Source organism: Phlebotomus argentipes, unplaced genomic scaffold (genome assembly GCF_947086385.1).
Source record: "Phlebotomus argentipes unplaced genomic scaffold, Phlebotomus argentipes genome assembly contig_32, whole genome shotgun sequence".
NCBI classification, from domain to species: domain Eukaryota; kingdom Metazoa; phylum Arthropoda; class Insecta; order Diptera; family Psychodidae; genus Phlebotomus; species Phlebotomus argentipes.
Window position 1 is genome coordinate 213,167 of NW_026776187.1, and position 16,571 is coordinate 229,737.

Consider the following 16,571-nt stretch of genomic DNA (forward strand, 5'->3'; position numbering starts at 1 on the left):
CATCATGTTTTTCTTCCATTTCCAATAATTCACCTTCGTCGACAAACACATGCAAATTTATTCATTGGCGCTGCTGCGGTAAAGAGTCTTGGCGGAGGCGCAGAAAACACATTTCGCTGTATATTTACTGTTTGGGCAGAGCAACAAGCGCCAATGTCACAATAAATTATCCTTGTCTCTCCGGCACCAAGAGAGGAATTTCTCAATCTCCAGCCGCGCAGCGATGGTGAAAATTTCAGCGCGAAGAAAGCTCGTGTTTCCCACCTTTTCCCTCTGCACTCTTCCACGAGAAGTCAGTTCATCCGCGATGGCGAGGGTTGATGAAGAAGTACAGCTCTGATTTTATGGTGACGCCACGGAAAAGAAAAATATAGAGTTTGGTGAGATAAAGCGAGCTTGTCTTTTTAATTTACACCTCCTGTGCACTTTAAGTGTCGAGCAATAAAGTCACAAACTTTTACGACCGGCGACTCTGAGGACACCGAAAACAGGGGTGAAATGAACCCCAAGCAATTAGTGAAAAGTCTTGTACAACTTTTCTTGATTCAGGTGCGCACTTGATTCATAGACCGTGAGATTTCATCACTTTTGTGTAAGTTTCCAAGTTTTGATGCGCATGAAGAGTCTGAGGAATTTCTGACTGTGCGATATGATTTTTGCAAAGGTAAGAATGTGGAATGTTCAGAGTCACTTTTCTTATTGATTTCTTATTGATTATTGAAAATAAGACACTAAATAACTTGAAATCTCAATTTAATTCGCCACTTTTCCCTCTGATCGCTGGATTTATATTCCAGTGATCATCTGGATCCACGTCCTGTAGACGCTCACGCGCACAAAAACTGCTGGATTTTCGACTTGGCAATTCTCACTGTGAAACGAAGCCAGACCAACGAGAACAGTCTGCGAACGCACCATACCGACGAGGGCTGTGCCCTGATCTCCGGCGCAGAAGGTGCTCTGGTCAGTGGCTAGGCCACAGAAGTTGTTGCTGAGGAATCTGCCGAGGTGTGGGTAAGTCTGAGCGCAGACCTGATCGGTGGTGACGCGCTTGAAGCCCATGAGGAGCTGATCGGAGAAGGGACCGGTGGGGCCGGTGAAGCCGAAGCCGTTGAAGCGGCATTTATCACCCGGGAATGGCGCTTGAGTATCAGTTGGCAGTGGCAGTGGAATAGCCTGCACATGTATGCTGGAAATAAATGGCTTCACCATGAAGATGATGGCGATGTTGTTGTTCATCGTGGTGTAGTCGAACATCGGATGGACGAGAGCTAGAGTAGTTGCAGACCATTGCAATTGATTACGATTCACACTCCCAACTCCGATTTCCCAGTGACCGAAGCTGCAGAGAGATAAATTCAATTCAATACGAATTTCCGGTATTACGCCGTGCAATTTTACTCACGTTCGCACATTCTGGGCAGTGGTGAGAACGTGAGTCATGGAGATGAGGCATCCGCTGCCGACACGCGCTCCATCATCCTGATTCTGTCTAATAAGAATGTGAGCGTGATAAGGAGCCGATCCAGGAATCGCAGGTTGACCGTTGATCACGCGATTCGAGATCGACGGATTGGCCTTTGAAAATGAATTCAAAAAATTGTTTTTACGGAAGCCAAGTAGAGAGCAGACTAAATTACCTGGACGCTAAGAGCGAAGACGAGGAGGAGCACAGGTGAGTACTTCATAGTGTAATTTTTCTCAACAAACTAGCTCAAGTTTCGCGACGATGTCTTCTTTTATTGGTGAATTTCACGCCGTAACGCTGATTGACTCGCCAGTTAATTAATAAATTCTGCAATCTTGATAGCGGCAGTGCAGTGATAATGGCAAAAGAAGAACACAAATTACTCACAATTCTTCGAAAGTTCTTGGAAGCTCAAACATTGGAGATACACATTTGATAATAAGCTCTGAAATTCATTGAATATGAAAGAGAAAGCATATGATAAGAAAAGGTGTCAAAATCGAAATTTAGAAGTAAATTGACCTTCCATTATGATCGTCCAAATTCTCCAATATGGAATCCAATTCTGAATTTGTAAGCCAACCTTCATCTTAATCATTAATTAATCTTTAATCTCATTCAGGACGAAAATCTATTAGGAAATACATTTTCTTATTACTGAACTTTCTTAGTGATTTTTTCAATGTAAATACACATTTTATAACGTAAAAGCAGCAGAAAACCATGGAAATAGGATTTACAATCCAGTGTTCTGCTGAATCCAATTCCTGTAGGCAGTCACGCGCACGAAGACTCCTGGAATGTTGCCCTGACATCTGCCATCGGTGAATGATGCCAAGCCGACGACAACGAGTCGAAATCGCACCATGCTGACGAGAGCTGTGCCCTGATCACCCTGGCAAAAAGTACTCTCAAACTGTAAGCCCTGGGCGCAGAAGTTGTTGACGAGGGAATGGGCAATATGTGGGTAAGTCTGGGCGCAGACCTGGTCAGTGGTAACGTGCTTGATACCCATGAGGAGCTGGTCGGAGAAAGGACCGGTGGGGCCGGTGAAGCCGAAGCCATCGAAGCGACAGTGAGCATTTGGAAATGGCACTTGAATATCAGTTGGTAAGGGCATAGAAATGGCCTCTACAAAGAAACCAGCAATGAAAGGTTGCATCACAGTGATGATGGCGATGTTGTTGTTCAGCGTGTTGTGATCGAACAGCGGATGGGCGAGAGCTTGAGTGGCTTCGCGCCATTCTAGACGATCACGTTCTACATTTCCTACTCCGATTTCCCAGTGGCTGAAGCTGTAGAGGGAGAGACAGAGGGAGATTTAATACGAATATCTACCATTGTGTCGCTTAATTTGGTACTTACGTTCGCACATTCTGAGCAGTGGTGAGAACGTGAGTCATGGAGATGAGGCATCCGCTGCCGACACGCGCTCCATCATCCTGATTCTGTCTAATAAGAATGTGAGCGTGATAAGGAGCCGATCCAGGAGTCCCAGGGTGACCGTTGATCACGCGATTCAAAATCAACGGATTGGCCTCCGAAAATCAATCAAAAGCTTATTATTAGAGAAGGTATTCTTACGGAAGCAGAAATCAAGCAATTAACCTGGACGCTAAGAGCGAAGATGAGGAGGAGCACAAGTGAGCACTTCATGGTCTAACATTTCCCAAAAAACTAGCATTGCTCACAAAACGCGAAGGTGCTTTTATATAAGACTGAATTTCCGCTCTGACACTGATTAACTCGACAAGCAATAATCAATAAATTCTGCAATCTGAATGCAGTGATAATGGCCAGAGAAAAATACACAATTGACCATAATTTTTCAAATATTCTGGGAAACTCAAACATTTCAAGATACATTTGATGATAAGCTTCTAAATTCATTGCATATTAAAGGCTTACCTGATATTACGCCAGATAAAATATTCATTTATCTGAAAAAGAGAAATTAAAGGTCTGCCAGTCAAACTTTATCAGTTTCCCAGTAAAGAAGCTTGTGCGGAATCTAGAAAGTTTCTGAAATGTCGGCAAGGAATAAATTCGCGTGCGTATTCAAATGAGACTCGCCATTTTCGTTTCATTAATTAAATGTATCGGCGCCAGTGTGTAAATTGCTTGTTTTGCCAAGGTTCAATTTGTTCCCTAATATTGCTACAAGATTACAGAGGCGAAGGGGAAACCGATAGTTTACCTTTCGCAGATTGTGTGGAAATTTGCCGGAAAATAACATTTTCCCCCTATTTAGCGTTGGTAAATCCCTCATTAAAATGCTAATAGCTCACAATTATGCTATCGGAAAGCGTGCTTTGTGTCCTCTTCTTTTGCCAGAGACTTTATTTATAGTCTCACCCCTTCATAAATCTCCGCGGTATTTTCGCTAAGAGAGAAATTTCCAAGAAATGGCTTAACTGAAAGCTTTTTGAAATGTTAGGGAGGAAAATCTCATTCGCCCACGTCCACAAATCAAACAATTAAATTATTTTTCATCTCTCTGGGGGATTGTGTGTGGGCGTGACACAATTTTCAGGGTGAAATCAAAGGCATGTTTTCGAGTCGTTGACCTAGAAGTAGAATGGAAGTTTACGCGTAGAAATACAGCATTTCCAGCCATCTCTGGCCACTCTCCATCGGGCACATGTGTAGTTAATGTTGTGTTGAAAAACAATGGAGTGAATTGGCGAGGATCCGGAGGTGACCTCCTCAGTCAAGCATGTCCACCCTCAAAGTGGCTGAGCGCAGATGCTGCAGGGAATTGGGTGACGATTTCAAGAGGCATTCATGGCTCAAGTTGAGGAAAGCAAGGAGCAGAAAAATGCAGAGTGCGAGGAAGGGAAAACTTCTTAATTGAATCTTCTTGCTTCTGGCACTTTCAAAATTCCCTTATTATTGAATTTCTGCACTTCTTCGACACCATCATAAACATCGCTCAATTGTCATAAAGTGAGAAAAGTTTAATGGGATTTGATGAGCTCCTGGCCTTCTTTGGAAACTCATTCTTGCATTTCACTGGACTTTCAACGGTGATGAGAATTTCCTCTCTTCAGATATGCTAATAATGAAATTTATATGCACTCGATTCGTCTTCATAGCAAAAATATATTATTCTTCATTGTATGTACATCTATGCCAAGAGTATATTCCCAGATTGAGAGAAGCTTCAATTGACGCATTTTCCAACTCTCCTATTGAATTTCACTAGTACTGGATCACGAGTTCGCAGAACAAGATCAGCAGTGAAGACAACATCTTCACGTTTCGTCACCGGCGAGAGCCTGAACGCCATCAGGACGTGCTGCAGAACAGCCTTGATCTCCAGAAGTGCGAACTTCTGCCCAATACAATTCCTGGGACCGGCGCTGAACGGCACGTAGGCAAAAGGATGTCTGTTCTCCACATTCTCAGGCAGAAAGCGATCCGGATCGAAGCGCTCGGGATCTGGGAATTGCTCAGGATCACGATGCAAATCAAATATGTGGATGTGACTCATAGTCCTGATAGGAATCTTACAGTTAAACAAGATGAATTCCTCGCTAGTCTCACGAGAGACAAGAGGAACAGGCGGATAAAGCCGAAGACACTCCTTAATTACGCGATCCGTGTAAGAAAGCTCACTTAATTGAGCCATGGTCAGGACTTCACCCGGATTTGCCTTCACCAAATACTCAATTTCTTGGAAAACTCTCTCTTGCACATCCGGATGATGAGCCAGGAGGAGGAAGATGAAGGTCAGGGCAGCTGAGGTTGTGTCATGACCCTCAAACATAAAAGTGTCCACTTCTTCTCGGATTCCCTCGGTATCGATCAATCCATCAGCTTCAGCCGCCAAGAGAGTGTCCAGCATCGCGTATCTCCGTTTCTTCGTCTCATAGATATTCTCCCCGTGAGTGAAATCCACAGATCCTTCCGTGTGGAATCTCTGCCTTCGCTGCCTGATGATCTTCCTGGTGAAGTTGTGAATGGGAATCAGCGGACGATCGATTTCTCTCTTGTATCCCAATAATTTGTAGGGCAGGTCGAGATAAATCCACGGTTTGAGGATTCGTGAAATCAGTAATTTGCCGATGGTGTAAATATTCCTTCGATACTCATCAGGCTCTTCCATTGAGTCCAACTTGACGCCCATCGATGTCTCACAGATCGTGTTCAGGGTGAATCGCGAAGTGATTGGAGGCAAATTCACATCCTCACCCTTTGTACTAATCATCGAATTGAGCAGATCGACGAGCTTTTCACTCTCCTCGTGAAACACACGCAAAAACTGCTGCAAGATGTTAAAGTGGAAGGCAGGAGTGAGGATTTTCCTCCGTTGTGACCACTTGTCGCCTTTGCTGATCAGCAATCCTTCACCCAAGAAAGCCGAGAAGAATTTGTAGAATTGCCCTTTGTCCATGTGACGATTGCCTGAGAGATAAATCTGCAAAGAAACAAAACATCTTCAAGTCTACAACGCCGATTAGCACAGACAGGAGGAACTCAATACAATTTGTGAACCGATAGAAGCTTTATGATCAATTGGGAGTGATATTAGAGTTAAGTGGGCGAAGTGGATTATAAACTTAAACAGCTTTGATAAGAGCGAAAAAGATTGTTTGATTAAAATACCTGCAAATTGGCATAAATCTATGAAGTATTCAACTGATTTAAGAGGTTTTTCACTCATTTTCTACAGTAGATTGACTCAGAGATACTTAAAATAATGCTGATCAGATGTAAACAAATATAGTGTACACTTTGAAACGTGATTAACGAAATAAAAACACAGAAATCAATACATTTTTCTAGAGTGTCGCGACTCCCTCGATCTTATCACCTTTGATTCCACAATTGACGTACAATCGTGCTAAAATTACAGTAATTTATAATCTACAATTGCATAATTATTGGTCTGTTTGAGTGGAAAAACACCAACATTGTTGCACAATTTCTTTGCGGATGCGCAAAGTCTCACCTCGACTTCCTTGGCGCGGATCACGTTGATGGAGAGCCGCCCGAAGGCGTAGAATCTGTAGGTCTGTCCGAAGGTCTGTGCGTACTGTCTGAGATGGCCGAAAGTTGTCTCCATGGTCAGCGAGGCGAGGAACTTCATGGCCAGGAAAAAGAGCTGCACGGGCGGTCCATCGATCTTGCGGGCGACATCCAAATACACAGGCCTGGTCCTGAAGTAGATCTCAATGCAGATCGCGAGCAGGAGAATCGCCAGCAGAAATGCGATCATTTCGCTCACTCAGTCACTGCGGAACTGCGCGCGCGAGTGGAATCAATCTGTGATTCTGTGTTCAAGGAAAATCAGTGGAAAACCCGTCTCAATTCACATTCTCATGCCGAGTGCAAATGACAAACGGCCAGAGTGACTAGTAGAGAACATTTTCCAGCCGAGATTGTTCACCCTCAGAAGCTGCGTGATGCCCTTGAATGGCGCATTGTCTCCGACAAATACAACTGATATCGAAGGCAATAAACTCTCACATAATTAGAATTTATGGATTTCGATAGCGCGTGGGCAGGGAAGAGAGTGAAAAACACGGGCCATCCATTGCGTCTGTCCGTGTCAGAGTCGACAAAGTCCACCGGAAAATTAACTCGAGTGGCTGATTAACTTATTTTAGCTGTTCCGTTGTCTTTCACCTTTGATCTAAATTCGAACGAATTCAGATAATCGCCCGCGGGAATATCTGGATCACAGACAATACATTTATTGACCCATCTATTCTCTCTGAATTTCGCATATGAGCTGAATTGAGTCATTATCAAAGCCTTGACTTTGACCCTCTCAACACTGGGAATTATCTGATATGGAATTTCACTTTTATCGGTGTTTTCGCGCGTAAAATTATATCGCCCACGAACTCAATCTCCTCACGCGTTGTCACCGGCGAGAGCCTGAACGCCATCAGGACGTGCTGCAGAACAGCCTTGATCTCCAGGAGCGCGAACTTCTGCCCAATACAATTCCTGGGACCGGCGCTGAACGGCACGTAGGCAAAAGGATGTCTGTTCTCCACATTCTCAGGCAGGAAGCGATCCGGATCGAAGCGCTCAGGATCTGGGAATTGCTCAGGATCACGATGCAAATCAAATATGTGAATATGAGCGATGCAGCCTTCGGGAATAGTCTCATTCTCGATCTTCATATCCTCAGTCACTGAGCGAGTGATGAAGGGAACAGGAGGATAAATTCGAAGGCATTCCTTAATCACTCTGGACGTGTACTCGAGTTCGTTGAGCTCATTTGTAGCCAAGTGTTGATTATTATTGCTCTCCAAGGCTGTTTTTATCTCCTGTCAAAGAGAGCAAGAATTAGAGAATTTCCTGGACATAATTAGCAAATTCTCACTTCATAGACTTTCTCCTGCACGTCCGGATGATGAGCCAGAAGAAGGAAGATGAAGGTCAGGGCAGCTGAGGTTGTGTCGTGACCCTCGAAGGTGAAAGTGTCCACTTCCTCTCGGATTCCCTCGGCATCGATCAATCCGTCAGCTTCAGCCGCCAAGAGAGTGTCCAGCATCGCGTATCTCTTTTTCCTGGTCTCATAAATGTTGTCATTCTCATCCAGCCCTGGCACCTTTCCAGGCTCTCGCAGCGACTCCAGGAATTGCACGCGTCTCTGCTTGATGATCATCCTGGTGAACGAGTGCACAGGCACCAGCTGAGCGTCCAGCTTCTTCCTGTAGCCGCTCAGCGTGTACAATGTGTCATTGTACAGCCAAGGCCTCAAGAATCTGTGCAGCAGAAGTTCTCCCAGCTTCTGAATTGAGCTCCTGTACTCCTTGGAGCCACTGTAAGACTCCAGCTTGACGCCCATCGCAGTCTCACACACTGTGTTCAGAGTCAAATGACTGGTCAGAGGAGGAAGATTTGTCCCATCGCTCTTCGTGGTTTCCACTTTAAGCAAGCCAATGAACTTTTCACACTCCTCATGGAAGATTGTGAGAAACTCCTTCAGGATGTTGAAGTGGAAAGTGGGCGTGAGAATCCTGCGTCTCTGCTGCCACTTCTTGCCATTGGCCGTGAGGAGTCCTGTGCCCAGGAAAGGATGCAGGAAGAAGTACAGGAAACTCTTATCGCTGTGCTTCGAAGAGGACATGACTGTCTCCACATCACGGCAGTTTATTATGTTCATGTTTAACTGCCCGAAGCCCCAGAACTTGTAAGAGCGGTAATTGTACTGCACAGCCATTTCCCGACCAGCATTGAAAATTTCCACTGAACGGGGAAGGAAAGGCTCATGATTTACATGACATATTAAATTACACTCTTAATCACCTGCATTCATGAGTCTCACATGGCCAAAATTGCCCAGAATGGGCCAAATTGGAGTGGGTCCGGGCAATTTGAGCGCCTTGGCCAAATAATAATTCTTCGTGAGCAAACGAAGAAGTCGTGAGAGATAGAAAAACACGACAATTACCACAGCACTCTTCAAAATAAGCACGACAGACAGCATTTTGGCTCTCGCTTTCTCTGACTAAATCCCACTGACGACTGATTTGCAATTCCTTCGCAATTGGCGTTATCAGGCGCCAAAAAAGCCTCCACGAACCCTTATCAAAAGTAATCACACATCTTCCAATACAAATAGTCCCTGAAGTGTGTTTATTCAAAATATACATCTATTACTCTACTCCAGCTGCGAGGATAGCTGGTGTTTGTGCACAATTAAAGCTCTCAAGAGGCGCTAAAGTGAAACTGACCAGCTCTGATTATCGCGGCAAAAATTACGCACGACTTTCTGTGTTTATCTGGAAGAGACTTTTTGTCTCTGGCGCTCTGCCCAGCTTCGTCAGGAGGCCCAAGTACGCCTGTATGAACCAGTAGTGGAGTGACATACGCAGCAGCGCTAGCTCAAAGTGCAGACGTCTCACGAGATAGCGCAGCCCCATGAGAAATCCTCCCTCGCGATGGATGCTCTTCATGGCGTGTCTGGCCATCACTTTGGGCCTGTTCACAGGATCACCGTGATCTCTCGCCACGGCGCGAATGATGTTCAAGTTGCGCACGATGAAGATGAGATTGCGTGGCATTTCCTTTAGCGTCTCCATGATCAAGTCAAAGCGTTTCCGGGCGATTTTCTGCATATACGCAATCTCTTCGTCAGTGAGACGAGTTGTAAACTTGCCTTTCGCCTCCAACGGTCGCTGCAGCAGAATCTCAGCGAACCTGTAGTGATCTGAAATGCAAAAACATCCCTTTAACTCCTCGTCTAACCACAATTGATCCCCAGTTACCTTTCACATTGAGTTTCGTTGCATACTTCTTCATCATATCATGATCTCTCAGCACGATTGCTTCCCAAAAGTGACAGAGAGAGTCTTTCACATCCGGCGGCACTGTTTCGTACAAGCCATGATCCAGAAGAACCAACTCAGCTTTGCCCCTACTTCCTTGGCGAATCAGGACATTTCCCGGATGAGGATCACCATGAACGAAACCACTGTTGAAGATCTGCTCTGAGAATGTCGTGAAGATCTTCACGTCAACATCAGCCAGATCGAATCCTCGTTTCTTGATCTCCTCCGTTTGGTTCATCTTCACACCGTCAATGAACTCCGTGGTCAACACTTTGGTGCTGGTGAGATCCCATCGAACCTTCGGCACGTAAACATAGGGAAACTTGGCCAGCTCAGCAGCGCATCTTTCTGAGTTTCTTCCTTCATTCACAAAGTCCAGCTCCTTCTCAAGATTCCGCCGCACATCGCGAATGATCCAGCCAAAGTTGTAGTTCTTGTGTACAATCTCAATGATGTCCTGCAGAAAGATTATCGTGCCCAAATCCCCGGCGAATCTCTCCTGCAGATCAATATACTGCACTTTAACAGCCACTTTCTCGCCATCCCTCGTCGTGGCACAGAACACTTGAGCCAGACTCGCGGCCGCTATTGGCTCATAATTGAACTCCTGGAACAGCTCCTCTGGCTTCTGGCCGAACTCCTTCAGAAACACCTTCTTCACCTCGTCCTTCTTCCGCGTAAGGCACTCATTGTGGAGCTTCTGCAGCGTGTCTGTGTACTCAGGCGGCAGAATGTGGTTGATTGTGGCGAATCCCTGGCCCACCTTGATGTACAAGCCGCCGTTGGCCAGGCAGCCCTGCAGCATCCGGTTGGCGCAGCGCAGGTGAACCTCCTTCTTCTTCGCATCGTACTCCGGAGTGCCTTCCTGCTGGCCCCACAGCGACAGCGTGTAGTCCAGCGAGATGGTCGCGGCGATTCTCAGGGATCTCATAAATCTCGTCGCCGCTCCCGTGACACCGAACTCATTCACCACTCCGTCATAGGCCAGTCCGGAGGCCAAGAGCCCCACGAAAACCTTACCCTTGACAGGGCTTCTTCGCTTCACCGCCGATGCCGAGAACTTCCGCACAAATGAGCGAATCTGCAAGATAAGAGGGAGTATAGTTAATCTGCAGCAGGTGCAATTGGTGACACACTCACAAACATCACAGAATGTTTGGGTGAAAAACAAGCAAAAATGCAACACACAACAAAATTTCCAATACACTGTCACACTTTCTCCTCTCAGTGGAACTTGTCCCAATCTGTGGACAGCAAGGGGCCAACAATTGGGAGAATATATTGCAGAATAATCGAAGATTTACCAGAAATAAAGAGAGTGTTATTTTCACTTAGATATCCATTGTGCATTGGGCATTATTGCATTTACATTACTTTCATCACAAGCTGATGGATGATTTAAAAGCCCCTCGCGTGTGGAAACTGACGTCATCGTGTTCCAAATTTCATCACAAGTTTCGCAAATTTCACAACATTTCGTCTTGCGTTCGCAGTCTTAACAAAATCAACGCACAGAGCGCACGGCAAAAATCATTCCTCTTGCAAATCCATGAAATTACTGTGAAGTATTGTGATAATAATAGGAAAAACACACAAAGCAACAATGCCTTCGAAGAAGAAGACCACAAAATTCGCGAAAAGCGAATTCAGCGAGGATTATCGCAGGAAACGGGAGAGAAACAATGAGGTGAGTTTGTCAGGTTCTTTCTGCCCTTGCCACACTTCCTCATGGACATATATTCCTTCCTCATTCAGGCAGTGAAGAAGAGCCGCGAAAAGATGCGGTTGAACACCATCGAGACGCAGAAACGCGTGGACAATCTCCGGGTGGAAAACAAAGTGCTGGAGAAGGAAATTGTGGGTCTGAAGAAGAACCTGAAGCTCCTGAAAGAGCTCTTTATCGCCCAGGCAAAGGCCAAGAACAGCACCAGCCCGAATCTGAGAGAACTGCTCGCCAGCGATAGCGAGGATGATGAAATCTAGCTTAAGATTAGAAATTAAAATAATTTATTAATCCACTTACCATTTCCTCACTTTTGCTGCTGCATTCTCGGCGGCGTGATGAATTCGCTGGTGGGAATATTTGGCTGAGAGTGTGCAGAACTCGTGGTCGCAGAAGGAACATTTGTGCCGAGGAAGTTTCGAGTGCTTCGCCGAGTGTTCGCTGAGATGCTTCTTCGTCTTGAAGGCTTTGGGACACACTTGGCAGAGGAATTTCTTTTCCAAGCCGCTGTGATTGTATCGGATGTGTTTCTTCAGCTCCATGGCGTTTGAGAGAAGCTTCCCACACTCCTGGCAAACAGCAGGATCGGCTTTGCAACGCTTCTGGTGCATTTTAAGAGACGCTCGTGTGGCGTAAAAGCCTCCGCATTGTCCGCACTCCACTTTGGCTGCGATTTCTGTGCCATGGTACTGCTTTACGTGCCTCTTCAGCTGGCATTTAGTCGTGTAAATCTTCCCGCAAGAATCACAGACGAAAGTCTGGCCGGTCTTGTCGTGCGCCTTCATGCGATGATGTCTCAACTCTGATGGCGTCAGGAAGCCTTTTGGGCAATCGGGACATTTGTAGCGCTTCTCCTCTTCGCTGGCATGAAGCCTCCTGTGGAAGTAGAGCTTCTTAGCACTGGGAAACACTCTCGGGCAGCGATCGCAGATGAAAGAGCACTTCTCAGGAGACTTCGAGCATGATTCCACATGAAGACGCCTCGTGCGGTCACTGAGGAAGATTCTGGAACACGCCAAGCACTTGAAAGCCTCCGGATCAGCGTGAAGCTGCAGATGAGTGACCAAATTGCCCAGAGCGAAGAACTTCCGGGAGCAACACACGACGTAGCCTTTAACACCGTGCCGCGTGCGAAAGTGGAACTTCAGACTGTAGTAGTTTCTGCACTCTTCTGCACACACATCACACTTGAATCCCAGATACTTCCGCACCAGATCATCTTCAGTCTTCAGGACTTTCTGCTTCTTGGAATCCTCCTTGTCCTTTCTCGAGTGCTTCTTTTGCTCCTTCACAGGCACTTCATCAGCGGAATCTGAGCATGTTCCTCCCGTATCTTCAGGGGAGTGACTCTCCTCAAAATTACTGAAGATTTCCACCAATTTCTCCTCACTTTCCTTGATCTTCTGGAAGAAGTCAATGCAGTCTCTAGATTTCGTGCTGCAGGCACAACAAATCTTGCGTGGCCAAGTGTCTCTTTCTCGGAGCTGCGAGTAATCAACACAAAGATGGATAAAATGTAAGGAAAATAATGAAAATGTCTTGAAAAACACTCTTATTTACCTCCAGTCTGAAGATAAGATTTAGGTTAGCAACCAAATCTTCTATTTTCTCCTCAACACTCTCACTGTTTTGAGTACTTTTCAAATCTTCCAAGCATAATCTACACACAGCACCCTTCTTCATCTCTTCACTGCTCATTTTCCTATTTTTCACGGGATTTTCCACTCAGTTCCCACGATTCCTCGCAATACCCGCATCGAAACCAAAACAAACAGAAATCCGACAGTAGCGCCTCTCGCGTGAAAGCCGCACAGGCTTGTTATATAACAGACTCGTATAACAAGCGCGTTCAGTGGGGGAGCCGCGTGTATTTGTTGCGCTTTTCCCCGGCAAAGTACCCCATTTCAGTGAATTTTCAGTGCTTATCGCCTTCTGGACACCATGAAGGGCGTTTGGGTGTTTCTCATTCTGCTGGCGGTGCGCCTCTTGTCCGTGTTGTTCGTGAAGACCTCCTACGTTCCGGATGAGTACTGGCAGAGCCTGGAGGTGGCGCACAAGCTTGTTTACGGGTGCGTCCGGAAGCTTCTTCCACGGGCCTTTGCTAACTCTTCTGCTCCCTTTCAGCTACGGCTACTTGACGTGGGAGTGGACGCAGGGCATTCGCAGCTACTTGCAGCCCCTGATCTTCGCGGGCGTCTACAAGGTGCTGGACTTGTTCCACGTGAACTGCGTCTTCGCCCTGACGCTGCTGCCGCGGGTGCTGCAGGCCCTGCTGAGCGCGTACGCGGACTGGAGGTTCTACAAGTGGTGCCAGTGCTCCAAATGGTCACTGTTTGTCGTCGCCACGTCCTGGTTTTGGTTCTACACGGGCTCCCGGACGATTATCAACTCCGCCGAGGCTTCGCTGACCACAATTGCGCTGAGCTTCTATCCGTGGCGCGGTGAGAGCGCCTTGTACTTGTGGTACGTGGCCCTGACGGCCTTCATTCGGCCCACATCGGCCGTCCCGTGGGTTCCGCTGTGCCTGCATCACATCCGGAACTCGCGCATTCCCGTGCTGCGCCTCTTGCTGACGCAATACCTCCCGGTCGGAGCGGTTGTGGGCGTCCTTAACACGGCGGTGGACTACCTAGGCCACGGATCGCTCGTGTTCACGCCACTGCGCTTCTTCAAGTTCAACGTGTGGCAGAATGTTGGCAGTTTCTACGGGAGTCAGCCCTGGCACTGGTACTTTTCCGTGGGATTGCCAACAGTGCTGGGCGTGGCGGCGATTCCGTTCTTTTTGGGCGTGCTGGACACCCTGAAGAACGTCTCGGCGAGTAATTCCCGGCGCTTGATCTTGCTCATCTCCATTGCGACGACTTTAGTGGTGTTCAGTGCGCTGCCGCACAAGGAATTCCGCTTTGTGCTGCCCATTCTGCCCATGTGCCTCTACCTGAGTGCCGATCAGTTGAGTCGCTGGAGTCGCAAGGCCAGCAATGTCGCCATCTGGGCCGTCACACTGACTCTGCTCGTGGGAAACGCCCTGCCGGCCGGCTATCTGGGTCTGTACCATCAGAAGGGCACCACGGAAGTCATGCCTGTGCTGGCGAAGATCGCGAGGGAATACAAGACGGTCGAGGGAGAACGCGCCAGCATCCTCTTCCTCATGCCTTGCCACTCGACGCCGCTGTACAGCCACGTGCACGCCAACGTCACGCTGCGCTTCCTCACGTGCGAGCCCAATCTCACCGACGATCCCAACTACGAAGAGGAAGCCGAGACGTTCTACCGCAATCCCACCGCCTGGCTGGACGCCAACGTTCCCGCCTATCCGCCCAGCGAGATGCCCTCTCACTTGGTCCTCTTCGACTCGCTGAAGCCCAAGATTGTGGAATTCTTGAGCAAGTACAGCGAAACGCACTCGTTCTCTCACGCAAATGTGGTGAGTTTGTCCTCCTGACCACTCAATCTGACCTCTGATTATTAATGTCTTTCCTCTGGAATCTTTGCAGCTCCTCTCCGATCGGGTGGGCAAGAATGTTCTTGTCTTCGAGAGAAGTGACCAGAAGACTGAAAATACTCAACAACAGCCGAAGAAAAAGGCGAAGAAGGAGATTCACGTTGAGGAGAACTTGGACGCGAGAGACGGCGAATTGTAAGGAGATTTTAAACTTGTGACAAAAGCGTACAAAAGAATTGAACAAGTAACTTTTTTTAGAGAAATTTAAGCAAAAGTGCAAAAATCAGGGATATTATTAAAACGAAAAGCAATATTTGAGAATTCTAAATTATAATTCTTGGCGCGCGATTGAAATGCAAAAAATGTGTGCATTTTTTGTCCATATATTTTGATCCTCAAACTAAAATTCATCACATTGAGTAGAAAATGATTCATAATAAGTTTCATGCCATCAATGAAAAGGCGAGGCAATTTCAGAAGTTCTCTTTCTCTCTCTAACTTGTTAATTTTATTTTGAAAGTAGATTCTTCAAAAGACATGAATATTTCGAGTGAATTTTGCTGCCATTTGTGCAATTTACTACCAAGTTTGTAAGATTTACTGTTTCAGCTTCTGAAAATTGTCTACTCTTTGATTTATCAACACTCTTATCTCGAGTCTTATCTAGTTTTACTTCATGCGTGTTCAAAATGTAGTCTTAAGTTTGTATTTCTCTTTCATTTCATGACTTCTTTCTGTAATCACATTTGAACTGTTTTGACAAAGAATTGGAAACTCTTCTCGTTGAAGTGTTAAATAAAAATATAATGGACTTTTTAAAATACATGCTTTTTCTCTCTCTCTTTCTCTGGAAAACATATGAATTTCATTATTGTGAAGATCAGGCGAATTTCTGTACACTTTCAGCGTCTCTCGGTGACTCAGGAAATCTCAACTGAAGAAATAGGAATTTAAGGATTTCAATTTGCAAGCAAAATGTGTGACAGAGAAATAGAATTCAAGTGAAAAGCTTCAACTTTAGTGCTAGAAGAAAATTCAGTGTAATTGAAGCTGTTATCAGATTTTTCCTAAGAAGTTAAGCAATTTTAAACTTCTGTGGGAAATCTCTTAATTCTCTAATATCAAATTAAATGTTTTCTTTCAACCAATTATCAATACAATGGATTTTCACAAGCGACAGAGATTTCTCCTGAAACTTTTCATCTTTCTGAACATTTTGCAAACGTGCTGAAATCTTCAGTTTAGAGAGTCTTTGAACTGTTTTTTTTATAATAAAAATTAAGCATCTTTTACCTTAAAATTTCGTCACACTTACCAAAATTCCAATTGAAGCTCAGCGGGAAAAATTGTGAAAAATATTAAGTAAAACAACTCCCAACGAACTTCTGATTAACAATCGGTTTTTATGTCTGTTTTTTTTTCATCGCATAAAATATTTAAATATTTTATATTAGCAGCTTGCATTGCGCAGTGATGTTCATTGTTATTTACCTTTTACACAATATCTCGATATTTTATCTTAATTGTATACACAAAAGATAAAATCGATAAAATCATACAAATTGATCTAAAAAGTGTGACTTTTGTTTTTTATATTATTTTCTTCTTCTTTTTTTTTTCTTCAATTCAATAAATAAAAGCGGA

The 16,571-nt window shown here is 45.5% G+C and overlaps 8 protein-coding genes across 8 annotated transcripts; 2 read left to right on the forward strand and 6 right to left on the reverse strand.

Annotated features, from left to right (window-relative positions):
- Nucleotides 1–786: 786 nt before the first annotated feature.
- On the reverse strand, nt 787–1,688 carry LOC132264204 (chymotrypsin B-like). The gene is made up of 3 exons (XM_059764316.1): nt 1,641–1,688; nt 1,406–1,578; nt 787–1,342 (listed from the first exon to the last, which is right to left on the reverse strand). The coding sequence occupies exons 1-3, from the start codon at nt 1,686–1,688 to the stop codon at nt 787–789; spliced, it is 777 nt and encodes a 258-aa protein (XP_059620299.1).
- Nucleotides 1,689–2,204: 516 nt separating this feature from the next.
- On the reverse strand, nt 2,205–3,124 carry LOC132264205 (chymotrypsin B-like). Its single transcript, XM_059764318.1, has 3 exons — nt 3,053–3,124; nt 2,834–3,006; nt 2,205–2,763 (listed from the first exon to the last, which is right to left on the reverse strand). The coding sequence occupies exons 1-3, from the start codon at nt 3,122–3,124 to the stop codon at nt 2,205–2,207; spliced, it is 804 nt and encodes a 267-aa protein (XP_059620301.1).
- Nucleotides 3,125–4,332: 1,208 nt separating this feature from the next.
- Nucleotides 4,333–6,910, reverse strand: LOC132264151 (probable cytochrome P450 4ac1). Its single transcript, XM_059764248.1, has 2 exons — nt 6,423–6,910; nt 4,333–5,888 (listed from the first exon to the last, which is right to left on the reverse strand). The coding sequence occupies exons 1-2, from the start codon at nt 6,687–6,689 to the stop codon at nt 4,632–4,634; spliced, it is 1,524 nt and encodes a 507-aa protein (XP_059620231.1). The 5' UTR covers nt 6,690–6,910; the 3' UTR covers nt 4,333–4,631.
- Nucleotides 6,911–7,100: 190 nt separating this feature from the next.
- Nucleotides 7,101–8,577, reverse strand: LOC132264154 (probable cytochrome P450 4ac1). The gene is made up of 2 exons (XM_059764255.1): nt 7,809–8,577; nt 7,101–7,752 (listed from the first exon to the last, which is right to left on the reverse strand). The coding sequence occupies exons 1-2, from the start codon at nt 8,556–8,558 to the stop codon at nt 7,258–7,260; spliced, it is 1,245 nt and encodes a 414-aa protein (XP_059620238.1). The 5' UTR covers nt 8,559–8,577; the 3' UTR covers nt 7,101–7,257.
- A 395-nt stretch (nt 8,578–8,972) lies between these two features.
- Nucleotides 8,973–11,068, reverse strand: LOC132264149 (uncharacterized aarF domain-containing protein kinase 5). Its single transcript, XM_059764246.1, has 3 exons — nt 10,903–11,068; nt 9,700–10,843; nt 8,973–9,641 (listed from the first exon to the last, which is right to left on the reverse strand). The coding sequence occupies exons 1-3, from the start codon at nt 10,906–10,908 to the stop codon at nt 9,190–9,192; spliced, it is 1,602 nt and encodes a 533-aa protein (XP_059620229.1). The 5' UTR covers nt 10,909–11,068; the 3' UTR covers nt 8,973–9,189.
- A 133-nt stretch (nt 11,069–11,201) lies between these two features.
- On the forward strand, nt 11,202–11,745 carry LOC132264155 (CCAAT/enhancer-binding protein homolog 2-like). Its single transcript, XM_059764256.1, has 2 exons — nt 11,202–11,449; nt 11,518–11,745. The coding sequence occupies exons 1-2, from the start codon at nt 11,366–11,368 to the stop codon at nt 11,743–11,745; spliced, it is 312 nt and encodes a 103-aa protein (XP_059620239.1). The 5' UTR covers nt 11,202–11,365.
- Nucleotides 11,746–11,781: 36 nt separating this feature from the next.
- Nucleotides 11,782–13,183, reverse strand: LOC132264206 (zinc finger protein 501-like). Its single transcript, XM_059764319.1, has 2 exons — nt 13,154–13,183; nt 11,782–13,023 (listed from the first exon to the last, which is right to left on the reverse strand). The coding sequence occupies exons 1-2, from the start codon at nt 13,181–13,183 to the stop codon at nt 11,782–11,784; spliced, it is 1,272 nt and encodes a 423-aa protein (XP_059620302.1).
- Nucleotides 12,960–16,532, forward strand: LOC132264150 (GPI mannosyltransferase 3-like). The gene is made up of 3 exons (XM_059764247.1): nt 12,960–13,554; nt 13,610–14,909; nt 14,980–16,532. The coding sequence occupies exons 1-3, from the start codon at nt 13,427–13,429 to the stop codon at nt 15,124–15,126; spliced, it is 1,575 nt and encodes a 524-aa protein (XP_059620230.1). The 5' UTR covers nt 12,960–13,426; the 3' UTR covers nt 15,127–16,532.
- The last annotated feature ends 39 nt before the right edge of the window (nt 16,533–16,571 follow it).